This window comes from Zootoca vivipara, chromosome 7 (genome assembly GCF_965207765.1).
Source record: "Zootoca vivipara chromosome 7, rZooViv2.hap1.1, whole genome shotgun sequence".
NCBI lineage: Eukaryota > Metazoa > Chordata > Lepidosauria > Squamata > Lacertidae > Zootoca > Zootoca vivipara.
Genome location: NC_142590.1, coordinates 44,176,746 through 44,188,948, shown reverse-complemented (window position 1 = coordinate 44,188,948; position 12,203 = coordinate 44,176,746). Strand labels below are relative to the sequence as shown.

At 39.9% G+C, this 12,203-nt stretch overlaps 1 protein-coding gene across 5 annotated transcripts in view; it reads left to right on the top strand.

Moving 5' to 3' along the window:
- The window catches only part of MAST2 (microtubule associated serine/threonine kinase 2), a 155,937-nt gene that overhangs the window by 36,366 nt on the left and 107,368 nt on the right, over positions 1-12,203 (top strand). The window contains exon 1 of one of the 5 annotated variants that reach the window (XM_088673238.1): positions 1,124-1,971. The exons of the other annotated variants lie outside the window; for them this stretch is intronic. Coding sequence (XP_088529364.1) covers positions 1,933-1,971 — 39 coding nt within the window. The 5' untranslated portion in view covers positions 1,124-1,932. Of the gene's footprint in view, positions 1-1,123; positions 1,972-12,203 lie in introns of those variants that run through there. 5 annotated transcript variants of the gene reach the window in all.

Here is a 12,203-nt window from a genome sequence, read left to right as displayed (position 1 = left end):
CATTAACTTAAAACAATGTTATACTCTGTTACTCAGTACTGTACACGTAGAGCAAAGCTTTCTGCTGTTTCTTCTATGTCTTTCTTTTGAGCTAGAGGATGCTGTTGCTTTAAAATCAAGGACTGACAAGAGTTTTCTGCAGCACACTGGTTCTGCTTTGTATAGTGCTTTATGCAAATAAGCTGCCTGATCAGTCTGCTTGCAGTTAGTTGCTCTGTTGGGTGGCTCACAAAGAATCAGTAGACCTAATTCAGCATTCAGTTGTTTAAAACGGCAGATGGAAGGAAAGGATGGTGAGCTGTGGATTTGTTAACACCTTGCAAAAAAGACTACAGTGATTCCACTGAGGATCAGAATGTTGCTAGTGAATGGATCTGGGATTTATTTGTGCCTAGGTCACTTTATAATGGCATGGTTAGCTTGTGTGACTCCAGTCACAAAGAAGCTGGTGAAAATATGTATATATCCACCCTCTTTCAGAGCCAGAAAATTATATCTGACTGAGACACTCGTTGGTAGCAGCTGTCCTAGCAGGAAAAGGAGCTTTTTGAGGAGCTGTTAGTAATAGGGTGAAGTCTGGGTTTTCGACGTCATTATTACACTTTTAATAAGTGGAATGACTTGATGAATATCTTTTAAAGTACAAGATTTATATGATATCTGTCTAAGTGAATCATCCAGAAAGGAAAGTTGGTTGATTGCTTTTTGTTGTGTGTGCTGATCAGAAGGCAGGATCTGTTGCCTGAAAACCCTTTCTAAGATTACTTTACTTAAAAAAAAAAGATTGCTTCCTTCACAATACTTCCTTTGTTTGCAACTTTGCTTGTCAAAGCCTCTAAAAAGCAAGCTGAGGAAGTTCAGTTCACTTTATATTCTGCCTTGTCTCTTAGAAGTTTTTGTTTGTAGTTCTCTTCTGTTTATCATATTTTTGCTGCTTTTTCTTGGATATTGAAATGAGATTTTAGGGTCACATGTAGGAGGAAACGTTTTGGACTTTGTGTTGAAAAGGTGTATTTTGAAAACAACTATATCATGGGGTTGGAAGATACCATAATACGGAGTAAAGAACATCTATAAGAAATAATGCATGTGCCACTTCAGTCTGGGATATAAAATGGAAGAGCTTATTTAGGACTGTACTGTCAATGATGAAAGCAGTGCCAATGAATGAATTCTTACGCATTCAAAACACGTGTTTCGGATTGGAACTACATAAAAGGAGAAGTTAGCTCTCAGCACAGAACTAAAAGAAGGAAAATCATGTCTACTACGTTCAAGGAAGAAGGAGCCCAGCGTACTTGAGACATCAGAAACAAAAGAATATGCTACTGTATTTGAAGACTCTGACATTTGCTTTGTCTGTACAGAGGATAAAGGAATTTTGCATGTTCAACATAATGAAATTCCTGTGTGAATGTGGGATTTTTACATTCATTTGACTAACCGAAGATGTTTTAAAAACAAATGAATTGGGGCAGTGCTTTTTCAAGGAAACAAGATTTGTATTTTCAAAGCTTATTGTACTCTCGAGATATATGCAGCTGTTGTAGTTTGTTCTGCTTGTGCAGGAGATCAGTTTGACCCAAAGTAAGGAAAAAATATGAATTGATTGCTTTTGGCATATTGTTCGTACTTGCATTCCTAGGTGTTTAACCTGTATACACAAGTGTGTGAGAGCAAAAACATCTCCATACTGGAACCTAGATTCTCAATAGACTTGAATATGTTGTGACAGTGTCAATAAGGAAGCAGATTAAAGTGTGTGTATATAAGTGAGCAGAGGCACTGGCTGTTACTCTTCGTGGTAGAGGAAGCTACTTTTTCTTTATATGCAAAGAAGAAACATTGAAAATAAGGGAGAAAACAGCACAAGTGAGGAACAGGAGAGTATTGAAAGATTTTGATAACCTAGAGTTGCTGAGAGTTGAAAATATGGATGATTCGAGCATTCTACGAAGGAGGGGGTTACAGGTAAGAAACAAATCTAATTAGTAATTCTCTGCCGGGGTGAGTTTAAAATGCTGTGAAAATTATATAACTGTCATTCTGCTGTAGAAAAAGAATACAATAAGGCCATAGCTGGATTTGGAACTCAGTTATTTTAATGACAACGTTCTAAATAGAATTCTGTTATAGGGTTTTGAAAATGATTTTTGAAGCTGCATTAAAATTCTTGATTTCATGCAGTCCAATGGTGTTTGATTTTAAAGGGAATCAACTTTCCAAAGCTGTATGAAATGTATGAAGTCACCTGTTGGCATTGGGGAATATACTTAAATGCTGATGAGCAAAAGTATTTTAGATTCATAAATTAGTATTATTGTGGAAAGCACATCTCAAAGTTTTCTGATGAAATGACTTATTTGCAGTTTTAGGTATTTCACGGGATCATTTGGGATAAATAGCCTTAGAGCCTTTCTGTCTTAATGAGACAAGACTGCCTTTTCTGCACATTTACCTGTGAGTGAGCCCCACTGACCTCTGAATAGTCAAGCGTAGGAGTGTACTGTTAATTGGTGTCAAGTTAAAATGTGGAATTAGAGTGAGCCCCAACTTGATTGTGTGGAAATGTAACATTTCTAGAGAAACTTCTGTTTGAAATTGAACACTAGTTAGGGTATGCCCAGTAAATAGCAATATAGATTTGGAAACATCTCTTGTCTGTAAGCAAGAGCTTATAAATTATATAAGATATATTCTAAAATAGATAGTTTTATATAATAAAAATATATTAAAGCATGACTTTAGTTTGTGTTGCCCCACATTTAGTGATATTTGGAGCCAGATCTCATCAGTGAAGAATTTGCCTGAGTGGTATTACTGGGTACAGTATTAGGTCAATATTTCTACAGTTTTATCTGGAACAACAGCAACATGAACAATGTAGCAAACTCAAATTTCATGGTTGTTTTTTTGAAAAAACCCACTTTCAAATAGATTGTGTTGATGGATGGTAATCCATAGAATCTTAACATTATTCACCGCAATAGCACAGAGTTCTGCTTACAGATTCTTGAAGGCCAGAGAAGTATTTTAACACACATTAAATATACTACTTATGTACTGAATAAACCTTTCTGTTGGCATGTGATACAAGTAGGCACAGGCTTGACGTAAAGGTTACAGTTGGACATAGAATGAAATCTTATAACTTTCGGATTAAATGCCATGGTTTATTTAAAACATTTCTACAGGTAGTTCTGGGCACAAGAAATGCTAAGTGTATTTATCTGGACTGCCATAGTACTCTTTTCTAAAGATTAGGCTTCTTAATTTTTTCCTGATTGTCTATGCATTCTCCGTTTAATTATATTTAATTACCATTATGTTTTTAAGATTATCCAAGTGCTTAGGATGTCTGTTGGGTAATTTGAATAAACAATGGCTTTAAAATGTTTCCTAAATATCACTCATTAGTTCAATTCAGTACAAATTCCTCAGTCTTTTTGTGTGTGCATGGGTTGCTGCAGATGTAAGGTAGTCTTTAAATGGCAGTTAAAGAATCAGATCAAGGTTATGGGACTGCAGCCTCATCATAATCCTCTACATACTTACCTAGAAGTAAGCCCCATTGAATTCAATTGGACTTATTTCCGAATAAACATGCATAGGATTGTAGTTTATGACTTGCTTTGTCATAGGCCTTAATAGCTAAAACTAGCCCAGGGTGGAATTCAATGTCACACTATGATGAACAAGCATTGCAGTTTGCTGGAAGGAATGGTTCTTGCTATCCTCCCCCTCTGTGTGCTGCTCTGCAGGTTCCCTGACCCCCTCCCTGAGCCAATTTTGGGGGTCATGGGAGGAGAGAAGGGGAAGCCCTGTTGTGCAAGTAGAAGTCTTGCACAGGGCTTCTGCTGATGGAGCTTGTTAGGTGAATCCCACCCAGTTGTTTTTGTTTAATCCAGCATTTTAATAACTGCTAAAAGTGTTGTGATATAGCAAGTCTGTATGTTTATTTCATTGCTAGTTAAAGGGAATATATAGCTTTGAAAGAAACTTTTGTTAAAAAGGGTTTAAGGATGCCCAATAGAAGGGAAAAGTGGGAGAGGGGAAAATATCACATAGCAGGACAGTGCTGTGGGGCAGAATATAGATTTGTTGCTCTTTATCATGTTAATACTTTAAAATTTAGTCAGGTAATGCAAATACTTTCTGATTATGGGGTACCAGTGAGAGTGTTTTAATTCTAGCAGAGGCTTCAGACCAATGCAGTCATGGAAAAGAGGAACTTGCTTATGTCATTAGTAATGCCATAGGTCCAAAATTGGTTTTTTTAATGTACTTGATTCATTGAAACAATTTCTCCTTCTGCCGTTATAGGGGTTATCTGTATCAAGGATGTGGCATTTAATGCAGGCAATTCAACCATTTTGGATTGCTAAGAGTGAATATGTCTGTGCTTGAGATGGGTACTGTACTTAAAGGTGCTGAAGCAGAAAATACAAATTGTTTCTTTTGATACTTTTTAATTTTTCCTGCCTCTAAGTAAAGAGATGGGTTTTTCCGAGTGGGAAAGAAGCCTCCAAAGTTAATGATCTGCCTCTTTCAATTTGACTCAACTTTGAGAGCAATGACCTTCATACTTTGTGGACAGATAATTCTAGGGGCCAGAATGCTAACCCAAATTTCCTGTTCTCTCTCCCTGTATCCTTGAAGCATACAGTTAAAAGCAAATGCAGCCTGGATGCACTTAGTCAGCTTTTTTCTTCTTCTTTTACATGGAGTGAGTAGTGTCAGTTAAAGTGTCTTGATTTTTAGGCCCTAAATACCCTGGGGATCAGGCACATCCACACACACCCCGCCCCCCCATTACTATAGTTTATGAATTATTAAAATGCAAATTCAGCCCTTCTAAGCTTGGCATATCCAACCCTGCTGTTGTGCATGGACAGCAAGCCTTGAGCTGGCAAATTGATTGGGTCAGGATTGAGCCCGGTGCTGTCACGTGATGGTAGCGGGTCCAATTTAGGTTCCAACAGATTGTGGGTCAGCTCAAACAGAAGGGGAAGCTTTGCACTGATGTCCTTTAACGTGATGGCCAGCAGGAGACTGAAGGAGGTTAATGGAAATCTGAATTGTTCTGCCACTGCTGCATTATTGTTTGAAATTGTGGGTTTTCTTGACCCACTGCAAAAATTAAAATGTTTCCTACCGGTAGTCACAAGTGCATTTGCATATAAGGCTAAACTGTTGTATTAGGGCTTGCCTGCTCCCCCGGGTGGCAGCGATAAGGAGAGCAAAAGCTTTCATTTCCATTTTTAACTACCGTAGCTTCAGTTGAGTGTTATGTCTGAATTGGGACAAACTGTGGTTTAGTTTTAATTATGGTTGATTGAAACAAGCAAAATTCAAGCTGTGATTAAGATATAGTTCATGCTTTTGACATAAAACTAAACTGTGGTTAATTGAAAATGGAAGCAACATCTTCCAATCTATTTCTTGTGGCTGTGTCAGAGGAGGAGAGGGGAACTCATGAGACGAAGTAGTGTCACTATAAACCATAGTTCACCATTATATCCAAATGCCATTGACTGTATATGGAGAAACCCTGTCAAGTCTCAGGTTCATGGACTCTGGCTCATCCTTCTGAACAGTCACAAGGAGGAATTCAGAAACTATTGCTTCCATTTGCCATTAGCTATATTTTAATGTGTTGCCTGAAGCTTTAACAGTACAGTGGTACCTCTGGTTAAAAACGCTTCTGGTTACAAGCTCCGCTAACCCAGAAGTAGCTGCTCCTGGTTGCGAACTTTGCCCCAGGATGCGAATGGAAATTGCACGCGCAGCGGGAGGCCCCATTAGCAAAAGCACGCCTCAGAATAAGAACACTTTTAGCTTAAGAACGGACCTCCAGAACGAATTAAGTTCATAGCCAGAGGTACCACTGTAGTTAATCTTAGCCATTTAAATCACAAACAAACAAACAAACAAACAAACACAAGCTGCCTTTGTAAATCATGGTTTGAAGCTAAATTGTTTCAATCAAACTATATAAACTGCAGTTATTCTATACTGGAAGTGAAAGCTTCTAAATTTGTTGTGACTGCTCCAGAGGAGAAGACAAAGAGATGGGAGATGAGCAACTCCAAGGCTTGCTATTGCACCTTATTCTTGTGCTAAATGATGAGTTCTGAACCAAGCAATGTTTACTGTTAAACATGTGCACAGGAAGAATGTTGGAGATTGGACAAAATTTGTGAAAATCACCTTAAAGGACATAGCAAAAATGGATTGGGATTACTGGGATATGGATGCTTGCAAGAGTGTGACGGTAATCATTCAAGTTGATTTTAAGATTTCTGTTTTATTTTATTCTTTTAATCAGCTAGCTTCTTCTAAGTACAGCCTATCAAGTTTTTAGGTACTCCCGAATTCCTTGCATTTTATTTATTTATTGTTTATAATTTGTAAGTAGTTTTCTACTGACAAGTTAGAGGAAGAATAATGTGAGTAGGAAATCAGTGAAAGCCTTCTGTGCAGGATTTCTCTGATGACCTTCTGATTTATCCAGTCCTTTAAATTGCATTTTAAAGTAATACTGTGCACTTGCTTTGTTGCTCTTGATTTGCGTAGATTGTTTAAAAAGCAAAACCTATTAGGAAAAGTCTTTATTAGTGTTTTGCTGATGCGGAAAATAAGTTGAGTAAACTAATGTTTGGTTTTATTCTCTATCCTTTCATCTGCACCATATTGTATCAATGTTATGGGCTTGGTTATTTTACTCCCAATTTGGTGGTGGTAAATAGTCAACAGGGTCCTTGGTAGCCTCTGTTAGTACTGCCAGAGAATAATTGCTTGAATCCTCGTGGCCGTTAGAGAAACGGGATATATCACTTCTATTAATATCACCCCAGATGCAGCCATGTTTGTGCCAGAAATCCCTAGTCTATAGCAGAACCAGTTTTCCCTCTTGGCAGCATAATATGCTGCCAGCATGCTACAAAGCTGACTTTTTCTAATTTGCTCTGCTATCCATCTTCGCTATGTAAGAAATCTCACTTGTCACTTTAATGAGAGAGAGCATCTCGCAGGAAGGCAGCATGCATTTTGCTTAGCAAAACTGATGCCTAGAGGCAGAAATTGGTTATCAACCTTGTTGTTGTCAACCCTGCTTATTATTTTAAAAGGACTGAAGAGATCAGAATGTTACATGGTACTCCCTTTTTATGTGTGTCTGGTAAGGACTGAAATGGTCTATCTACTCTGATCCTCTGCTTCAAGGTGTGGTTTACTAGCCACAACCTTTTTTGCAGGTGTTTATCCATTGTCTTACACATCTTAAATGACACATTCATAGTCTCCCTAGCTTATTTTCAGAAGGGACTCATTCCCATTGTCCTGGCCTCCCACAAGTACTTCCAGAAAGAATTTTTCTGTTAGGTACCGTATATTAGTGATGCTGACACCCCCAATTCAAATGGGAATTTTGCTAATTCCTGCCTTGATTGATGTCAGAAGCAGACTAACAGGATTAGTACAGATGGCATAGCAACATCAGTATACAGTGGTACCTCGGTTTATAAAAACAATTGGTTCCGGAAGTCTGTACTTAACCTGAGGCGTACCTAACCTGAAGCGAACCTTCCCATTAAAAGTAATGGAAAGTGGATTAATCCATTCCAGATGGTCCGTGGAGTACTTGAACTGAAGCGTACTTAACCTGAAGCGAACTTTCCCATTGAAAGTAATGGAAACTGGATTAATCTGTTCCAGACACGTCCATGAAGTACTTAAACTGAAAATACTCAAACTGAGGCGTACTTAAATCGAGGTATGACTGTAGATGGTATAGCAACTGTAGTGTGAAAACAGGTCTTGGTTAATAGTTCGTATCTCTTCTGTCAGATAGTTCTTATTCCTCATCCCACTCCAACTTCATTGCTTAATATTTTCCTTGTTAAATACCATTGCAGAGGCTGCAATGGATGTGCTGGATCCTGTTTGTTTACTGGAGAGGGGTGTGTGTGTGTGTGTGTGTGTGTGTATGTGTGTGCACGCGCTACAGGCCCTGGTGCTGTGCTTGACAAGTTGACACAACAAAATAAATTGTAAAACTGCCCCCTTTGCATCATGTCCTGCAGGAATGCAAATGCAGCAGAGCATCAGCCATTCAGTACCTCCCATTAGAGATGCTATCTAACTTTGTATTGGAGTGCAGTGTTTGTCTCTTCTTGCAACTTGTTTACAGTGACCAGTGTGGTGTAGTGGTTAGAGTGTTAGAATAGGACCTTGGAGACCAGTGTTCAGATTCCCACACAGCCATGAAGCTCACTGGGTGACCTCAGGCCAGTCACCATCTCTCAGTCTAACCTACCTCATAGCCTTATGGTGAGAATAATACATAGAGGAAGAGAACCATGTAAGCCAGTGGTTTTCAACCAGTGTGCCGTGGCACCCTGGGGTGCCTTGAATGATGGCCAGGGCTGCCGTGGGCAACACTGGCCTCTGTCACTCTTTCCTTCCCTCCCTTTCTCTGATGCCCTCTCATGTCTCTTCCTCCCAAAGGCGTGCATAGCTGTTTGTTGCAGCAACCCTGGCTACAAGCTTCCCAGGCAAATGGTGCCTCTGGGACTGGCCAGGGGGTGCTTCCCAGGCCCCTGTGGGGCAGTGGGAGGAGGCACCTCTCTTTGGGGTGGGAGGGGCAGCTCAGAGACCAGGGCAGCAGCTGTGGCTCCCAAGGAGAGTGGAGAAGAGAGGAGGCTGAAGGAACACTCCACAAGGGAGGGTGTTCAAAAAGGGGTGAGGGGCTGCCAGTTCTGCAGGAAAGGGGTGCCACAAAAAGAATGTAGTTGGTCAAGGGAGCTGTGGTTGAAAACCTCTGATGTAAGCCACTTCAAGCTTATTGGAGGAAAGGTGGGATATACAAGCTTGCATAAATAAATGAATAGCAACCCTGCTCAAGTGTTTATTTGTCTAGTGGCAATTTCTTGAAATTTTTGCACTTTTTCCTGTTAGAGCAATTTATTTGGTGTCTATCTCCTATTCAGTAGATTTACATTTCTGACATGTTTTGTGATTCATAATACTCCACTATCCTGCCAGTTTTTATCTGAGGATTCATAGTATTAAGTCTTCTGACAAATCCAAATCCAAATAGAAGATAGTTTCTGCTTTTTGTACTTCATATTGTGTGTTCTTGTTCAGTCAGTGGATGTGTTTTGAATTTACTTTTAATAATCAGTCGTCAGAATTGCTGATACTGTATATTTGCTATTGAGAGAAATGAGTGGCTGGCTTTGAAGGGAAACTGAGATGGCACAGCCATAAATCCAAAGTTTAGGTGATTGAGAAAAGGTAACAGTCCTCAGTTTATTTTAATCAAGCTGCTTAGTGACTCATTTTCCTGGTCTTCTTGCTCTTTTGCAATCAGATTAGTTTAGTAGACCAGATGCTGCTTTGGCAAATGAGCTCCTCTCGTAACATTATTTGGGTTTTCAATAAGATGATAGCTTGGATGATGAAGGTTGTCTGGCATGTTTCAGCAAATGAGATGTGATGTAAAAGAAATCAGTTGGAACTTGACTGTAGTAGTTGGAGGAAAAAGCTCTTGTGTAGAAGTTTCTCATTAATACTCTAAAATGAACAAAATAGGACGTTGATCTAAAATGAATAACCATTATAGGTCTTAATTGATCATAGTATTGGGAAGGTAAGAAAAGAAATGAACTTGTTTCAAGACTGCATTTCGTAATGAGAGTTGGCTCAAGCTTCTGAACTACAGTGCTTGTTTTATTTCTAGTATCACCCCTCTCTTCCAGGCAGAGAGAATGCTTCCTTGTTGTAGTAGCCTGTGTTCTTCATATTTGAGCACCCTTCTTCGGATAAAGGCTTAACACCCTTATTTGGACATGATAGGAATTATCTTCATAAGTTAGTGGTCTGCCTTCTGTACAGCTCCAAATTGTTGTTGTTTATTGACTTTTATATAGACCTTTGGCCCTCCAGAAGTTTTTCAACTCCCAACTCTCATCAGCCCAGTCTGCATGGCCAAGGGATGTTTGGAGATGTAGTACAGCAGCACCTGAAAGGCCCCAGGTTCTATCTCCGATATAGATCTTGGGCTTATGTGTTTGTCTTGACTGAACTGCTGTGGCTTTAGGGAGTCAAAGGTAGTTTCCCCTCCCCTTTTCTTTTGCTATGACAGGTAGTGAATGAAAGAGCAGAGTTTGCTTTGTTAGGGCAGAGGCCCTTGATTAGAGGAAATGTAGGAGCTTGTTAGAGGTTTATTTTATTAAGAGCCTTTGTAACTCACCCGTAATCCACATGCCTATTGGGATGGGATACATCAAATAAAACAAAAATAAAGGTTTGAGATGGAATGATTGCTTCCTTTCCCGTTGTCTTGTTACAGCAAGTTCACAAAGCTCACCCCCCTTCCCCCCCAAAGGTTGGGGAAATGGTAGTAATCAAGAGTAATCAAGAGAGAATAAAAGTGGGGGTAGGGAGAGATACTGCATTTGCATATTTTGTTCAGGTAAAACTAAAAAGAACCCCTTGTACAGTATATGTGACATCCCTCTCCCTCTATTCACAGCCTTGAAATTGACTAAAATGCCTCTTGACAAAAACACCCACATACATAGTTGTCATTTTGTGGGCATAGAGAAACATTCTTGATACTATTGCTACATTTTTGAAACTCCTCTGCTGTATATGTTTGTCAAATACTGTACTGTATAGCATTGACTGTGTTTCAGAAGCATGACTTTTTTTTGACACACAATTGTGCAGTTCCCTGATAGTTTTATTGTATTTTAATTTCTTACCCACTCTGATCCTCTTGCATCAAATAGTATTTGTATTGTTGGCATCTGTCTCCAAAGACAATGGAATGTGCCTCCAGGGATGAAAATTAACCACTGAGGAATCACAATGCCTGCTGTGGCTGTAGAGGCCCATAACTTATAACTGCTACCTCCCTTGTTTTTGTTATGTTAGCAGCCCCAAAGTGACCTCTCTGGGGTGCAAGCCCAGGCAGTGTGAATGGAGGTCCTGGGCTTCCCAACCCCCCTTGCCTCACTGATGTGGTCTAAAGGAAAGCGGAACAATACATTTGGCACCAGCTTGGCTGCAAGAGTTTCCCGGAAGAGGCATACAAGATTCCATCCCACCATTTTAGAGATGGTTTCTGAAGAACTGGGACGCGGATGGCGCTGTGTGTTAAACCACAGAGCCTAGGGCTTGCCGATCAGAAGGCCGGTGGTTTGAATCCCCTTGACGGGGTGAGCTCCCGATGCTCGGTCCCTGCTTCTGCCAACATAGCAGTTCGAAAGCACCTCAAAGCACAAGTAGATAAATAGCGGGAAGGTAAACGCCGTTTCCGTGCGCTGCTCTGGTTCGCCAGAAGCAGCTTTGAACGACCTGGAAGCTGTACGCCGGCTCCCTCGGCCAATAGCGCGAGATGAGTGCCGCAACCCCAGAGTCGGTCACGACTGGACCTAATGGTCAGGGGTCTCTGTACCTTTACCTTACTGAAGAAATTATGCCTATAATTGGTTTAAAATGTTGGTGGAAGTTCCAAATGTACTGAAGTATATATTTAACACCCCCCTCCCAGTATCTTGTTGCTTCCCACTTTGCTGGCATAAAAGTACGTCCAAGAAAGCCCCATGTTCAAGTTGATGTTCTAAATATTTGCTTTTAAAAATAATAATCCCTTGTACTCAGCTGTAAAAAGGAGTAACCCCCACCAGCCACATGACAACAGCATGCTCCAGTTGAGTACTGGTGACTACCCAATTGTAAATTTTAATAAATTGGGCGTGCTGGGCTGCTATATTTCTTCCAAAGTGACTAGCACGAGTCAAGTCCCTTGGGGATGTGAGAGTACAGTAGAGTTGCAGAAAGCAATGTTGTGCTTGATTAAGTTTAGACAGATGATGGAGTGGTGTAATAAAATCTTTTTTGTTAAAGCTTCTTGTAACATGGAATGGAATGTAACACCCATGGGACTGATTTAAGAAAAAAACATGCCCTACACATTGCCTTAAGAGTTGAATACAATAAATGTAAATTAGTTATGCTGCAAACATTGATTTGCCATGAATCTTGATAAATACATACTGCTCTTTTTATGTTCAATATTTCATTTGTAATGCTTGTTTATGTGTACTGGCTATTGTATCTGCAACATGACAAACTGAATGAAAATGTGCCCTTGGGGTGTAATTTAATACTAGATAGAGAGAACCCATTTGCAG